Source organism: Salvia splendens, chromosome 1 (assembly GCF_004379255.2).
Source record: "Salvia splendens isolate huo1 chromosome 1, SspV2, whole genome shotgun sequence".
In the NCBI taxonomy this organism is placed as follows: domain Eukaryota; kingdom Viridiplantae; phylum Streptophyta; class Magnoliopsida; order Lamiales; family Lamiaceae; genus Salvia; species Salvia splendens.
Window position 1 is genome coordinate 2,035,548 of NC_056032.1, and position 16,583 is coordinate 2,052,130.

The following is a 16,583-nucleotide window of genomic DNA, read 5'->3' on the forward strand; positions in this document are numbered from 1 at the left end:
TTAGAATTCGAACAGCTCGATCGCATAGGCTAAGTGTTTAGGGTTTAGTTTTTAAGTTGGCTTAATCTCTATTAGGAATATAGATCCATTGAGGGTGGGGTAGGGTTGGTGAGGCATATAGTTCCTAGCTTCTCATTGTGCATGCATGTGCTCAAAGAAAGGGGCAATGAAATTAGGTCAAAAGGGGTCAATGAGAGAGATTGAGTTGACAAGAGTTACAAAAAGTGGCCTTATATAAAAGGGTTAGTGAACTATACACATTTTGGAGATCCCACATATTTGAGCCTCTTTATGGCAACCTATGCCCCATTCTCAGCTGTCTTCTCTTGGGTTCAATGCATCTACTTGCTTCCTCTCTCTCTCTCTAGGCATACATATACATAGGTGAGATTTCACTGTTTTATTGTTTATTAGACCCTTTTCAATCATTCTTATCATGAATTGGCAACATCCTTGAGATTTAGTGAGTGAATTATTAGTAGGTGCCCCACTTGCTTGTCATCTATGTTGGATATACATATTTGTTCCCTCAATATATATGTATTGTATATCTATTTATGGAGAGAGAGAGAGAGAGATGTTGGTAATGATCATTTACTTGCATGGTAACTTATGTAATTTATTTATTTATTGCTATGTTGGATGGACTAATTAAGGTGTCTATTGATATGAATACTATTTATAGTAATTATGAGTCTGATAAAAAAATCTCCTGGTGTTAGAGAGATGTTACCTAATGATATTGGTAATGAGCAAATCTATTAAATAAGTATGTTGTTGTATGAGCTCTGGTGTAAACCATTTTATTATGTATGAAACTAATGCTTTTATTTATGATATTGTTGCATGTAAGTATGCTTTTTATGATAATACTTTGTATTTATATGTACAAAGATCAATGGTGTAGATTGTCAATTTCAATTATTCCTAGCAGTTAATAATTATGCTCTTTTAATTACATGATAATTATGCTCTTTTAATTACATGAACCATCTTTCTTAATGGATAAACTTTGGGGAACATGTGAATGTAATTCCATATTATTGTCGACATATTTGTTGATGGTCCTACCTTTTAGATGTTGATATATTTTGTCTAAATAATTAGCAATTAATAATGTGGTAGGACAAGCCATCCACTAAAAAAAATTAACCAAATGATGAAAAAGAAAGGGGAACAATTTCCCCACACCCCAACAAAATAAATTATAATGATTGAGACAAAATGCACAAAAAATCAATCAGGATTCAGTTTTATGTACTCTTAAATATATCATCAAATCAAGTGTATGAAATGGATACAATTATGTATATCTCTTGTTGACTCTGCATCTCTTGTGTACAAATTAAAATCAGTAAATTAAAAAAAAATGGTAACCAATCAATAATAAAGTGGAATATATCTTCACATGTTGTGTGGAAATTGAGGGTAATATTCAAAGTTGAATCCTAATGGAGCAGAATGAGAAGGTGGTCCATTTTGTATGTTTGCTCTCTGCATCAATATGAATAACATCCAATTAATTAAATTATTACCGAAAATACTTAATTAACTCATTGAAAAAAATTTACATAAATCACCTGCAATATCTCCAAAGCATCTTCGTCGGAGTTGAAGTCGTGAAAAGCACTCGCCGCCGTGAGCTTCATGGAAAGAAACTGGATTTAAAGAGAGGGATTTATATCAATCAAGTCTTAATTAATCATTGCAAAATAAGATGATTAATTGTTGTTAGTTCATGAATTAATTTTACTTAATTAATTACCTCCACTTGATTTTGCAAGGACTGCACATAATTTATGATCTCATCCAGCATCACTGACATTGCCATGCTCTGTTTCAATTAATATGCAAACAACTTTTATCAAATACTAATAAAATGTGGGGTAGTATGTGTGACCGAAGCACGCTGAAAAGACTTATGTTGGTTTGTAAAGACCGTCGTTAGTCTAGAAAAAGAATACTGACCTTGTAGCATCCTGGTACAATGTCTTGCAAGCATCTTAACCTTTCATTAATTTTCTCTCTTCTCACCTAATCAATGCATATATAATCACAAATTAATTCAATTTAAACATGAAGTCACAATCTAAGAAAAGAGAGGACTCACTCTCTCTGCTAAACTGTGACTATCAGTAGCTTGGCCTCTCTTGGCTCTAACATGAACTACCTCCTCTTTCGTCTTCTCTCGTTTCGATTTCTTCCCTTTCTATTTCCACACAAATAAAAACATCATTAATCAACCTATACATCATCTACTAAGTAGTCTACAACATTCAATAAAAGAAAAGAAAAGCTTACATTGTTGCTTGTATCAGAAAGCTGAGGCGAAGAAGTTACGATATCCGGTGATTTCCTCTTGGGGTGAGTATGATCAATGTTGTTTAATGGTTGTGGCAAATAGTGATTTGTGAAGCTTGAAGAATAGGTGTTGAATTGGACATCTGGTGAAGGTGAAGGAAAATAGTGTTTGTAGTTTTCCATGTCTGCTAAGAATATTTGATGATCACCCATAATATTCTTATTGCAGAGAGAGATATTCTTTTTTTTCCTAATAATAGTAATGAGTTGCAACTAGTGAATACTATATATATACACACATTGGAGGAGCCAATTTTATTAGAAAAAAATCGACTTTCTTTTAACAGAAAAATAAAAAATTGTTAAACTGTGGGAATCGACCCACGACCACGTGGTTAAAAGCCACGCGCTCTACCAGCTGAGCTAAGACGGCTGCGCGACAAAATAATGCTACTTTGTATTTTGGAATAATGAAATCACAAATCACACTTTAAAATTTTAAAATTTATTAGTAGAAGTTTCCAGTATATAACCATGAATAAGAATAAAATTGTGGCCAAAATAATTTGGTTCGGGATTAAATTGGTTTTGTTACATATATAATGTTTTCTATTTTCCAGTAAATCGCATATTAAAAGGCCTTGAGCTTTTCTTCTAGTAATTCATTTTATTGCTTTACAAGTTATTGTTGGTGGCATTATTTTTTTAAAATCATAATATGGTAATAATTTGATTTGTTAATTTTCTTTCTAACTCCAAATAAATTAATAAAAGAACAAACTTGGCTTTAATTCTTCTATAATTTGTAAAATTAATTTATGTAAACTAATTTTTAATGTGTTAGGAGCAAACTCACGAAATGTAGCTACCAACAATTATAGCAACTAAATCACATCACAATAAATTCTGGTAATTTAATATCCTCATCATATTTTCTTGAAACAAACTGCAAAAAAAAAAAATGGAAAGACCCCCAAACAAGACATGTTTTCAGTTAACAGTCAAAGCATTAATCTATTCTTGTGTTACAGAACTAGTGACAGCATCAAAATAGACATACAACTAATTAAAGTTGAAGCTCTGAATCTTTCAACCCCAATCTGAGAAAATTAGGAACCATTCAAATATTCAATTTTGCAAGTTTGGAATCTTAATCAGGCACTACATTTCATTTTCATTTTCAGATTCAGCCAAGCATCAAAGAAAACTGTGACTAAACTACAAATAGAAAAGATCATCTGAGTCAGAAAATATCATCTTATATCACATCAAAGATATCAAAGCTTTCACTATCTGTTACACTTATGCACTGTTGAGTTGTTAAATGAGTATATTTCAGTTTCCTAATTTATAGTATTACTCTCAACAAGCATACAAAGCACAAACCATTGAAATCTGTTTAAAAAGCATCAATTATGAATGCTTAAACAAAGGAGCTAATCAACAGAAGTTGCATCAGCCAGAGTTATAGAGGCAAACACTACTACTGGTATTCATGACATCTCGGCCTATAATCTACGATAACGAGAATATATCATGCTAAAGATAAGTAAACTAGACAAATCACACAGAAGAGTCCGACTTAAAGAGAATAAAGAATGGATCGTTTTACTTTTCTCTGTTCAATATACTCAAACACTGATACAACATATAGTACTCCTATATAACTTTGTATATGAAGATCACAAAACAACATATGAAGATGGAAACCATACTACAAAATAAAGTAAAAACAATAATAAGTTTCCTAAGTGGAATTTTCTTTAGAGGCATGTTTATTAACTTTTATTCTTCAAGCCACTAAAGGGGTGTTTACTTGGTGTGATAAGATAGATCGATAAAACATAGGATTTAGTAATTGAAGGATATGATGGTCAAACAAACTTTAAAATAATCAATTCCAAAAGGGAAACAGTGGATTAACTTGGATTATCTTTATCAATCAGTTTATAATTCACAGTCACAGTAAATTCCCCCTAAGTGTTGCAACTCAAAGTAAGCCAACTTGTTTGGGTATGTTTTAAAACCAAAGGATAAAAACCGCACACTACAATCTATGAGCACGATCTAGATTTAAAAAAAATCAGACCTTATCTTATAACAGTATATTACAGACCAGCATCAAACAAAAGTATGCGTGATAGCGATAACAAAATTCAAAACATAAAAAATAGTTGTGGTATTTCCTCACTTTTAGTCCATTGGAATTTGGAAGAGAGTTCAAGAAAATGATGGTGTACCATTACATATGAAAACACACAAGAGTTTATGGTTACAAGAGCTCAAATCCAGAAAATCATCGACGATGTGATTCCTTATTTTTTGTTGCTCTTACCTCCAGCATCACTACTCCCTGCTGCCTGAGCTGCCTTCTTCGCGGCCTTCTCCTGAAGAGCCTTTGCATCTCTGTTTGATCAAAAAGGGCAGACACCAAAGCACGATATCATTAGATAAATATCCAGATATAAACAAATAACTGAATCCAACAACAAGAACAATACTATTTCTCAATCACACACAATCAAAATCACATCTTTGTACATAAATTCATCGGAAATGTCAATCTAACAGCAAGAATGACACCATATCTCAACTATAAACAATCAAAATCGCATTTTTGTTAAAAAATTCATCTATCTATCAAATCAAAACAATATGTTTGTACATGATTTGTAGATCAGAACAAATCAATACATCAATCAAGGAACAATACTGGTTCTACAGAAAATTAACCTCAAAACTTACAATTGAATGCAAAGAATTTACAAATCAACGAAGCCGGAAACAAATCAATACTGGTTCTACAGAAAATTAAGATCCTAACACCATATTCTATACAACAAGAATCACCATATTCTATACAAATCAATACTGGTTCTACAGAAAATTAACCTCAATACTAACGCATAACACCATATTCTATACAACAAGAATCACCATCGCATTCAGATCCTATCAAAATATAAGATTAAAGCAATGAAAACTTGAATCTTGCAAACAATTAGCATAAAATAGTTAAGGGGCACCTCTCGCGACGCTGCTCAGGGGTCAAACCATCGTCTTTAGTCTTGCCTTTGGCATTGCGAGCATTAGCCCTTTCTCGGTCCTTTTCTCTTTGATTTCCTCGTGAAATTCAGTTAAAGAAAACGAGAATAGCAAAATTTAAAAACAAAAAAAAGGAGATAAATTAATTAAAACGATTAGGGTTAGCAATTAGCGGACTAATAATTCACAATAAACAAAAATCGACAGGAATCAGAGAATTGCAGAAATATGGAAGGATATGAGTCATGGTGAAACGACGCCGGAGCAGTCGGCGGAGAAAGTCAGCGGTGAGAGGGGGTATTGAAAAGTATGGACACAATTTGAGGGCACCTCCATTTATATCAATATCTACTTGTAGTAGTAGTTGACTTTTCAGGGTACCTCCATTTATATCAATATTTTTGTCATAAAATCCTTTTAATTTGATAAACCAGCAGCATAACAGAATAATAAAAAAAAAATAATAGTAATAATGGTGATAATATTTAAATCACAAAATTAAATTAAATTGGGTGAGCTTTATAATATTTGAAACGTAATATTAATTCATGAAATTTCAATTTTCACAACTATTATCTTTTTATGGTACTTGATCAGCTATGTCTAGTAAAAATAATGAAAGAATAAATGAAAAAAACACTCATTATAAATTTATAATGTATGACACTATTTTGAATTTAAACAAAAAATATTACTACTATTTTGTATACGAATTGAGTCATATTGTAAAAATTGAATATTTATAATATAGTACTCCATTGTTTCGTGTTAATGACTTCCTTTTTTAAGTCATTTTTACTTTATAAAAAAATTATATTTTACTTTTCTAAAAAAATTATTTCTCTTATATATTATTCTATATTCACTTATACTTAATTATCTTTTACTTTATTATCTCGTCATTTAACATTAATTCTTAATTTTGATGCCGAGGAAAATATCTCTATTAACATGGAATGAATGGAGCATTATGTTTTCAAATTTATATTCTTAATTGAATTTGATCAAATTTCATAATTAAATAACTATGGCTATTATTCATACGATATGAAATTATGAGGATTGTTCAATTGGACGTATTTGATTGTCCAATTAGGTGTATTCGATTGAATAAATTTTTAGGATATAGTCTTATGATAAATGTTCTATTAGGTGTATTTGATTTTGTACTTAGTTTCAGTCTCAGAATAGTATCAACTCTTCAATTTCTCATGAAAAAATTAATTAAATGTAATTTCGGATAAACTCAATCTCAAATAATTATTATTATCTTAACAAAATGCGAAATTTGTTAATTCCAAATATTTATTTAGAAAATAAATTTGAATAGACCCCCACCCAGAGAGATCTCAGTTTCAGTTCAGACTTAACGACTGAAATCGAAGACAAATTAGCGCAGGAATTGTTGCCAGATCTATCTTCTGCCCTCTTTGATTCAGTAAACTTCGTATTCTATAGAGAGACAGAGAGAGAGGAGAAGATGAACATTTTCAGGTTAGCAGGGGATATGACACATTTGGCAAGTGTTCTTGTTTTGCTCCTCAAGATTCACACTATCAAATCTTGTGCTGGTAATGCATTTTCTCATCTTTGATTGTATTTCCTCACAATCTCTGATCTGGTTATCGAATAAGTGATGAAGGCTTTGCTAACTGTTTTTTTTTTAATTCCTATGTTTGATCACGGCAATTTTTCTTTATTTCTGTGATGATTGATTCCGTAATGTGCATTTCTCAGGAAACTAATTTATCTAGGGTTTAAGGTGATTCGTTCTGGTGATTGAGAAATTGAGGAATGTGTGTGTTTGGGTATTTTTCTGAATTCAGCTCTGGAATCAGCATGGATCAATTAGTTAAGGTCTCAATTTGTGCCAGTTCTGAACTGCTAGAGACTAGAGTGTATCTTAGAGATCAAGGTTTTCGAGTTTTGCTAGCCGGATCATGTCAGATGGTCTTGAATGTTTAATCCAATCTAATGTGAACGATATAGGAACTATAAGAAGATTGCCATTAAGCTATCTATGCTTAGAATTTTTCACTCAGTAGTGGAATTGTGGTGTGATCAAGTGTATTATCAGATCCATACCCTAACAGAGTTATGTTAATGGCACTATAGAACTTGGTAAAAATGCTAAGAATTGTTTTGTGTAGTTTAGCCGTGCTTGTTTGAAACTTGATGTCACGTCAGACAGGCTGTGTCTGTTTCTTTTATATGCATGTGGCGTGGGCGAAGATGTTAGATCCTCGGCGTGATCAGACCTACAATCTCCTTAGATTTAATAGATTCCCCTACTGAATGTAGTGTTTTCCCAGGTCTCATTTAACAGTGCATCTAATGTTGACATTACTTTTTGTATTGGGAGGGGTAATGGGCAAATGCCCCTCCTCAACATATTTTTTTATATTATTTTGTTCTTTAATTTTTCCAATTTTTTCAATTTCCTTTATAAATGCCCCACCTCAAATTATTAAAATTTCTTTATATAAATATTTTTGCCCCTTCTGAGCCCCTGTTTTTGTAGGTGTTTCTCTGAAGACTCAGGAACTCTACACTATTGTTTTTGTCACTCGATACTTGGATCTTTTCACGGACTACATCTCGTTGTACAATACATTGATGAAAATTATTTTCTTAGGAAGTTCCATATCGATAGTCTGGTATATGAAGCATCACAAGGTTGTCTGCAGATCCTACAACAAAGACCAGGACACTTTCCGTCACTATGTCCTTATGATACCCTGTTTGTTTTTAGCACTGATTGCAAATGAGAAGTTTTCCTTCAAAGAGGTATCTCGGCTCCCATAAAAGTGCTAGTTAGCCTTAAACTTACTCAAGTCCTTGCGTCTTGACTCTAATGTGTGGTTTATCAGGTGATGTGGGCATTTTCCTTATACTTAGAAGCAGTTGCTATCCTTCCTCAATTAGTTTTGCTGCAGAGAACAAGGAATATCGACAACTTGACTGGACAATATGTTTTTCTTCTAGGGTAATTGTCAATTGAAGCATTCCTAATTTCCGAGTGAAGATCTTTATTTTATTGGTTACATGGAATTTTGTGATAGGTTGTCTTACACCGGTTTTACTTTATGCTGGTATTTGGGCTTTACTGCATGAATGTGATTTGATGGATAATTCATGCTTTATTCAAGAAGGGTATATTTTAGTGGTATTAAGGTTAAAAATTTGATAAATGATTTACTGCATGAATGTGATTTGCTGTATAATTCGTGCTTTTAATCCCCCCTCAACATTATTTTGGCTAGAAACTATGCTTAGATGATATGATCATCCAGCCGTCCATTATATTTTTCTTTACATCTGTCCGAAAGCTTTACTAGTGCAGTGTATCTTTTAATTGATTCGGCAACTGCTAACAAGCTTATTAATAGTTTTGTTGATCAACGTTTCTTCTCTTTTTGTATTTTGTTCACCTTTTCATGTTTGTATCTCTCGGTGTAGAAGATATTTTGTTCTCCTTTTCATATTTTGTTCAAAGCTCTCTTGACAGAACCATTTCTCTTCTTAGTAATCTATCTGAAGAAGTGCCTTCTCATCTTTCTGCCAGATTTATTCACACTGAGACATTGTTTTACCATGACGATGTTAAAGTAACATTCACTATGCAATTCTTTCTGTGATTGTGGTATTAGCTGATGAGTTCCTTGCCTTTGCATTGCAGTGCATACCGAGCATTTTATATTCTTAACTGGATTTACCGCTTCTTCACTGAACCACACTATGTCCACTGGATAAGTATGCCTCTCTGCCTGCCTCTCTCTCTCTCTGTGTGTCTCGTCCTCAAATAATATTTGTATCCCATTTCTGCTCCCACAGTTTGGATTTCAGGACTTGTTCAGACGCTTCTTTATGCTGATTTCTTCTATTACTACTTCCAAAGGTATGATCTCTACACACATCATCTAATGCTCGATGTAAAACTAAAACACGGTATATACATCTAATATTCCACTGTTTTCAGCTGGAAGAATAACGTGAAGCTTGAATTGCCTGCTTGAGTTTGCTCTGAGAAAGGTACAAAAAGGTGAAAAGTTTTGAGAAACAGGTGGTTACAGTTTGAGAAGTGGCGAAGCATCATTTTCTTTCACTCACAACTTGGGAGCATCCATTTGTAAAGCATTATTATTTTGTATTGGTAGATGAATAATTGGGTTAAATATATAAAGTTATTCAGCTCTTAAGACTTTAAATAGGATCAGCTCTGAAGCAATATAGGACAAATGCAGAAATCATATAAAAATCATGAATACTACGAATAAAAAAAGTTATAACCCGACAAAGAAGATATAATAAAACGCAATAAGACCAAAATCTCTCATATCAGAAAAACAATCAAAACAAAGTGAACAGTGACAGACGCCATCGCCGATCCAGAACCCAATTCTGGGAACCAAAATCGCACGACACAAACCAAAGGACAGAAATCAAACGACAAAAAGTTTCAAGACCGACATCAAATACGAGTTTTTTGCAGAAAATAAAACGAGAGATGGTACGAGGACAAAACAGAGTTCACTTGGCACCCTTCTTGGCAGCAGCCTTGGTCACCTTGGCTCCTGAAGGATCCTTCTTCTCAACACTCTTGATCACACCAACAGCAACGGTCTGACGCATGTCCCTCACGGCAAACCTTCCAAGAGGAGGGTACTGGGAGAAGGTCTCCACCACCATGGGCTTGGTCGGAATCATCTTCACCATACCGGCATCACCATTCTTCAAAAACTTAGGCTCCTTCTCAAGCTCCTTACCAGAACGCCTGTCGATCTTGGTCAGGAGCTCGGAGAACTTAACAGCAATGTGGGAGGTGTGGCAGTCAAGGACTGGGGCATATCCGTTTCCAATCTGCCCAGGGTGGTTCATGATGATGACCTGTGAAGTGAAGTTGGCAGCCTCCTTGGCAGGGTCATCCTTGGAGTTTGATGCAACAAAACCACGCTTGAGATCCTTGACAGCAACGTTCTTGACGTTGAAGCCAACATTGTCTCCAGGGAGGGCTTCTTGAAGGGCCTCATGGTGCATCTCAACAGACTTAACTTCAGTGGTCAGACCAGTTGGTCCAAAGGTAACAACCATACCGGGTTTGATGACACCAGTTTCAACTCTTCCGACTGGCACAGTTCCAATACCGCCAATCTTGTAGACATCCTGAAGTGGGAGACGAAGAGGCTTGTCTGAGGGCCTCTTGGGCTCCTGGACAGCATCAAGAGCCTCGAGAAGAGTTGGGCCCTTGTACCAGTCAAGGTTGGTCGACCTCTCAATCATATTGTCACCCTCGAATCCAGATATAGGAACAAATGGGATCTTCTCAGGGTTGTACCCAACCTTCTTCAGGTATGAAGAGACTTCCTTGATGATTTCATCGTACCTCGCCTTGGAGTACTTGGGAGTGGTGGCATCCATCTAATAATAAAGCGTAAAAGTTAGCAACATAATAGCAGAAACCAATACCTTAGAAAAAACGTAGAGCTATCAGGTAGAAAGCAAGCAATTTTCAGAACTGAAACTTTATCAACCGTGGAAAGTATTTAAATAAATAATTCTGTTTAAATTAACACAAATTTCATGGATAAAAGACAACAGACACAACACAAATCAATTGTCAGGACTGATGGGATTCGAAACCATAGTTACCAACTTAAGAAGGTGGACTCTCACCAATTGAACTACAGTACATAGTAAGCATAATTAGCTATCCATAACAAAGGATTACCCTCTTTGATTTACACTAAACAACCATCACAGGATGAAAGATAAATCGGGGATAACCAATTCTTATACATGGCAGTGAGTAAAATAGCATACATCATTACTAAAAGAAAAAAGAAATACATAAATGAAACAAAAGAGGTTAGCCTGTAATACCTTGTTACAGCAACAAATCATTTGCTTCACTCCAAGAGTGAAAGCCAGAAGAGCATGCTCACGGGTCTGACCATCCTTGGAGATACCAGCCTCAAAACCACCAGTGGTGGAATCGATGATAAGCACAGCACAATCAGCCTGGGATGTTCCCGTAATCATGTTCTTGATGAAATCACGATGTCCAGGAGCATCAATGACAGTGCAGTAGTACTTGGTGGTCTCAAACTTCCAGAGGGCAATATCAATGGTGATACCACGCTCACGCTCGGCCTTCAGCTTGTCAAGAACCCATGCGTACTTGAACGACCTTTTGTTCATCTCAGCGGCCTCCTTCTCGAACCTCTCAATCACACGCTTATCAATACCTCCAAGCTTGTAGATGAGATGTCCGGTGGTGGTCGACTTCCCAGAGTCAACATGGCCAATGACCACAATGCTGATATGAATCTTTTCCTTGCCCATAATTCAAAAAGATTACAAAACCTGCAACCAAAACGAAACAATCAAGCGAGTCAAATAACATAACATGGAACTTATCACACAACTCCTCTTAATCCAAAAATATGAAACATTAAATCGTAGATCTAGGTAAACTGATATTAAAAAATTATTAATTGACAAAACCCTAAACATAATTAAAATTAAACAGGGCATTTTAAAAATAAGTAACAAATTCGACTTCGAAAAACTTATTAACAAGCAAAAAAACTTTATAAAAATGCTAATGACAATTGAATTACACAAAACGATACAGATAGATAAACAAACACAGTTTTATAAAAAAAATTAAATAGATTCACCTAAACATGTTTAACAACGAAAATGACTCATGAAATGAGTAAATCAGGCCTCAGCCGACCAAAAAAAGCTAAACAATACCACACCAAACGCATGCTGTCAAACAAGCAAACAGATCTAAAGATTTAATGAAAAATATCTACAAACAAAACGATTTGAACAAATTCAATCGGTAGAAATGTAACAAGGAATTAACAGCTACAAAATCACACAAGAGCTAGAAGAGAAATCAACGAATGCTACACCTATAGAGAAGGAATTGTTACCTCCAAAAAGTAAGCGAAATGGAAACTGGGAAGGAGAGGCGTAGCGGAGAGTATGTAGAATTGTGGTGAGTGAACCAATTTATAGAGACCAGCTAGGGTTTAGGGCTACATATTTGCATCCGATTGACTGTTATACCCCTGTGAGCTGTGACTGGAATTAGGTCAAAATGAACATTTGTTTTACTCCTTTTATAATTATCAACGCCTTTAGAGCATCTCCAATAGGTTAGGACGTCAAATAGCCCTCAAATAGCCTTCACACTGCCACATCATCAGCACTACAATTCTCCTGCCACATCAACTGGACATCAAATAGCCCTCACATAGCCTTCACACTACCTATCCACATCACTAATAACAATTATATAATTTAATTTACACTCGTATCAACATACGGAATTTAATTTACGAGACAAATACGGAAAATTCGAATAATAATATTAAAATTTAAAAAGTACATTAATTTTTTAAAAAAAAGTACAATAATTAAAAAAATTACATTTAAAAAATTACATAAATTTGCATAAAAACTAACGCCTTGCAATCCTCCGCGCCCACAACTCTTCAACTAAATCCTTTTGCAGTCGAATATGAGCCTCCATCGATCAACCTCACGGCTCGTATAGGCATCTAGCTTTTCGTTCATCATACGCTCGTACTCATCCGCATCCCCACCACTACCACCGGCATTACTCATTTCTTAAATTGATCTTGAACAGAAAGTAAGGTAGAGAGAATACTCGTTAAAACAAGTGGTGCGAATGAAAATGAGGTTCAACGCGCGTATATATAGTGTTTTCGAAAAACAAAAAAAAAATTTAATCCGACGCCGGTTTGGCGCCGATCCGGGACGCACAATGGCGCCCGTGAGGATCGGCGTCGGAACTGGCGTCAGCGTGGGAATCGGCATGGCGACGCCGATTTTTACGCCGATTTCGCCGACGCCGGTTCCAATGGTTCGGCGTCAAACCGGCGTCGGCGAAAAATCGGCGTCGCGGTGGTGACGCCGGTTATTGGAGATGCTCTTAGTAGTATAAAAGAATTATTAATACTAAGTATATCTTTTAATAACATGATAAATTTATTACGAGGCGGTTCATATCAAAGTACTAAGAGCACAATTACAATTTTCACTTCCATATTAAAATTTGTTGGAGTTCTTTTTAGTATTTGAGAATCTTCATTTAGTTAGAGCATCCAAAATAGTAATAGGCCCGCCATAGGTCAGTCATAGGCTAGCCACAAACTCTTCATATTACATCATCAGCACTAAAAACTCCTCCTATCATATTATCAGGACAAGCAACTGGACAAGCAATAGGCTAGCCACAATAAATAAAATTATAAAAAACAAATAATTAACAATCACACAAAATACGGAATTAAATTTACGATAAAGATACGGGAAAATTCAATAATAATAGTAAAATTAAAAGTACATTAATTAAAAAAATACATTAATTTAAAAAAAACCCTCTTCCACACACGAGCCCCCGCCTCCGTCTCACTCCTCGTGGTCGTCGCCATCGTTGTCGCCGCTATCCGAGACCCCCAAATCTGCGACATCTGAGCCCGCGTTTGAGCCCCCCAACTGTGCCGAGGCGGCATCCAAATCGACCTGCATACTCTCGAGCATTGAGTGAAGAAACATCTTCTCCACGGGGTCAGTTGCCGCCCTCCATTCAGCTAAGATCTTGTGCATCTGAGCCAGCGATTGTTGACGCGCGAAGAAGGCGAGCTCGGTTGGCGACTTGCCAACAGGGGGGGATGCCGACTGGACCTCCTGGGACCCCTGGGCCACCCCCCTCGCTACCCGTTGCGCCCACCTTTGACCAACCGGGCGAGTGCGGCGAGTAAACGATGGAGGGGACGGGAACTCCTGAACATCCTCGGGGAGGTCGTGGGAATCGCCGCTGCTGCCGCTGTAATCACCGGCATAGTTCAGCCGCTGCTTCTTCGGTCAGCCAGCATCGACACCTACCCGAAACTTCTCGGAGTCCATCAGCACCTCATAGCAGTTCCAGTAGGTGAAACTCCTTATAAAGCCCGGGCACGGGGAAGGCTTTCTCCGCTATCCTCCTACAGTCCTCGTCAGTTTGGTCACTGGTCTGCATGGGGAGGGCGTTGGTGTACAAGCCCGAAAATCAGAAGACCGCAGCCCTGATTCGGTCCCACCCCTTCCGGCACTCCTCCCCGCTGTGTGGCCTCCCCTCCGGGCAAAATGTCCTGTAGGCTGCTGATATTTTAGCCCACAAGTTGACGATCCTCTGATTGTTCGAATGGAGGGGATCATCGCAAACACTCACCCAAGCCTTGGACAGCGCGACGTTCTCCGCATCCGTCCACTTCCTCCGTGTCGGGCTGTCGTCATCAGCCGGCCGTGACGACTCACCGACCACCCTTTTGCCCTTCCCCTTGCCCTTCTTCTTCTTTGGTGCGCCCCGACCCCGCCCTACTCCCTCCGTTTGAACGGGAGCGTCCGCATCCTCGAGATCTATCCTCAACTCCTCTAAGGAGAAAGTCTCACACCCAGTGAACTGCGTCTCCGATATGGTAGATGTGTGCGAAGAAGTAGTCAAAAAATCAAGACTGAGGCGATAGACATTGTCCCCCCCGGTGCCCCTTGCATCCCGGGCTGCCACCCCGACATCATCTGCATCTCGGCTGCCCACCCCGGCATCATCTGCATCCAAGGGTACATGTTGTAGTACCTGGCCATCGGACCCCATCAACCTCCCACGGGTACCGTGGGAGTTTGAGACCCGCTCGTCACTGGAGTAGACTCGTTGTTGTTCTCCATTTTGCTTTATTGCTCTTGTATAGAAATTAAATGAGAGAGAAAACTCGTTAAAACAAGCGGTGCGAATGAAAATGACGTGCAAATCGCGTATATATAGTGTTTCGAAAATTTTAAAAAAAAAGTGTTGGCCGATCGCTCGCCGATCACCCGCCTACAATGGCGGCCAGCCGATCGGCCAGCGCTCAAAAATCGGCGTGCGCTCACCGAAATTCTCGCCGTTTTTTCGCTCGCCGCCTACCATGGTTCGGCTAGCAGACCGGCCAGCGCCGGGAATCGACTAGCCGGTCCGCTAGCCTCCATTGGAGATGCTCTTATGGAAGATAGTCTCTATTTGAGATTTTCTGTTTTCTTGAAAATATCAAGTTTTTTCAATTAAACATGTTTTAATAACAAAAAATTATTAAAAAAAAAAGAGAATTGACCTCTCAAATCAAATTATTATAGTATATAGATAATGCGAATCTAAAAAGGTTATTAATGGATCCAATCTCAACGACAATTTTGTTAATTTGTTATATAAACAATATTTATACAAATGCAGATGAACTAATACATAAATGCATAGTCCATAGATATTCATAAATATCCTCGTTAATTATTATGTGTATTATTATTGTTTTATTTAGTGTTTTAAAAATGAATAACTAGTTTAATAATTTAAAAGTGAGTTGGCGCATATTCTAGTCCAATCTTGGCATGAAAATTGCTAAACAATTAAACTTTTGTGAATCAAAAAAATTAATAAAATCATCTTGTTAAAAAAACCGTAAAGAAAAGGTAGACCTTCATTTGTATTTGGTGCAAAGAAACTTGGTAGCATATATTTAAAACCATACTAGCATATGAATAACGAATTCCTCAAATATTAAATTAATCAGATCATATAAATTAATAAAAAACTAAAATCTTGAAAAAAAGAAGTAATGCTAAGAAGTACTGAGGAACTAACAAGTTGACCATGACAACAAACAATTCGAAAGAAAAGGCCAATAAACCCAAAATTTGATGAAGATATTTCATAAAATACTTTCGTACATATATAAATAAATAAATAAATACTAGTATAAAATTAACAGAAAGTTTAAATTCAAATAGAAGAGCTATGGATTTCAATATGACTGGTTCAACAACAGCTACTTGGAGGCCAAGGATCTTTCTTAATATCATAGTCCATAGATATACTTGGCAGCCAAGCACAATTAATTTTACAATAATATTTCCTATTATCAAAATATGTACTTTGGTATAAAAATAATGGAGTACTTTTTAGATACCCAAAGGGTCTTGATTTATCTCGTGTTTACAGCAAACACACCAGTGTTTTAATTTGTCAGCTAATCAATTCTGTAATTGTCATTAATCTTCGTTTTCAAATATCCAAACTGCTTAATTCAGCTCATTCCTTTTCATGATCTTCTTGCCACAACAAACAACATCATGTGATCCTTATATCTTTTGTTTTATAGTTTGGTTTACCTATAAAAGCACTAGTA

At 36.3% G+C, this 16,583-nt stretch overlaps 3 protein-coding genes across 4 annotated transcripts; 1 reads left to right on the forward strand and 2 right to left on the reverse strand.

The window, feature by feature from the left end:
- Positions 1-1,236: 1,236 nt before the first annotated feature.
- On the reverse strand, positions 1,237-4,614 carry LOC121793686 (transcription factor BEE 1-like). 2 transcript variants are annotated; one of them, XM_042191737.1, is made up of 6 exons: positions 2,302-4,614; positions 2,111-2,209; positions 1,969-2,034; positions 1,766-1,834; positions 1,581-1,643; positions 1,237-1,494 (listed from the first exon to the last, which is right to left on the reverse strand). In XM_042191737.1, exons 1-6 carry the CDS (start codon positions 2,512-2,514, stop codon positions 1,405-1,407), a joined length of 600 nt encoding a protein of 199 aa, XP_042047671.1. In that variant the 5' UTR covers positions 2,515-4,614; the 3' UTR covers positions 1,237-1,404. The 2 variants fall into 2 exon arrangements, with proteins under 2 accessions (XP_042047671.1, XP_042047663.1); XM_042191729.1 differs by having other exon boundaries at positions 1,581-1,658.
- A 2,085-nt stretch (positions 4,615-6,699) lies between these two features.
- On the forward strand, positions 6,700-9,554 carry LOC121807597 (ER lumen protein-retaining receptor-like). The gene is made up of 6 exons (XM_042207865.1): positions 6,700-6,917; positions 7,868-8,133; positions 8,217-8,332; positions 9,026-9,099; positions 9,181-9,244; positions 9,326-9,554. Exons 1-6 carry the CDS (start codon positions 6,827-6,829, stop codon positions 9,360-9,362), a joined length of 648 nt encoding a protein of 215 aa, XP_042063799.1. The 5' UTR covers positions 6,700-6,826; the 3' UTR covers positions 9,363-9,554.
- Positions 9,555-9,651: 97 nt separating this feature from the next.
- Positions 9,652-12,429, reverse strand: LOC121807588 (elongation factor 1-alpha). The gene is made up of 3 exons (XM_042207852.1): positions 12,291-12,429; positions 11,227-11,709; positions 9,652-10,764 (listed from the first exon to the last, which is right to left on the reverse strand). The coding sequence occupies exons 2-3, from the start codon at positions 11,686-11,688 to the stop codon at positions 9,877-9,879; spliced, it is 1,350 nt and encodes a 449-aa protein (XP_042063786.1). The 5' UTR covers positions 11,689-11,709; positions 12,291-12,429; the 3' UTR covers positions 9,652-9,876.
- Between the last annotated feature and the right edge of the window lie 4,154 nt (positions 12,430-16,583).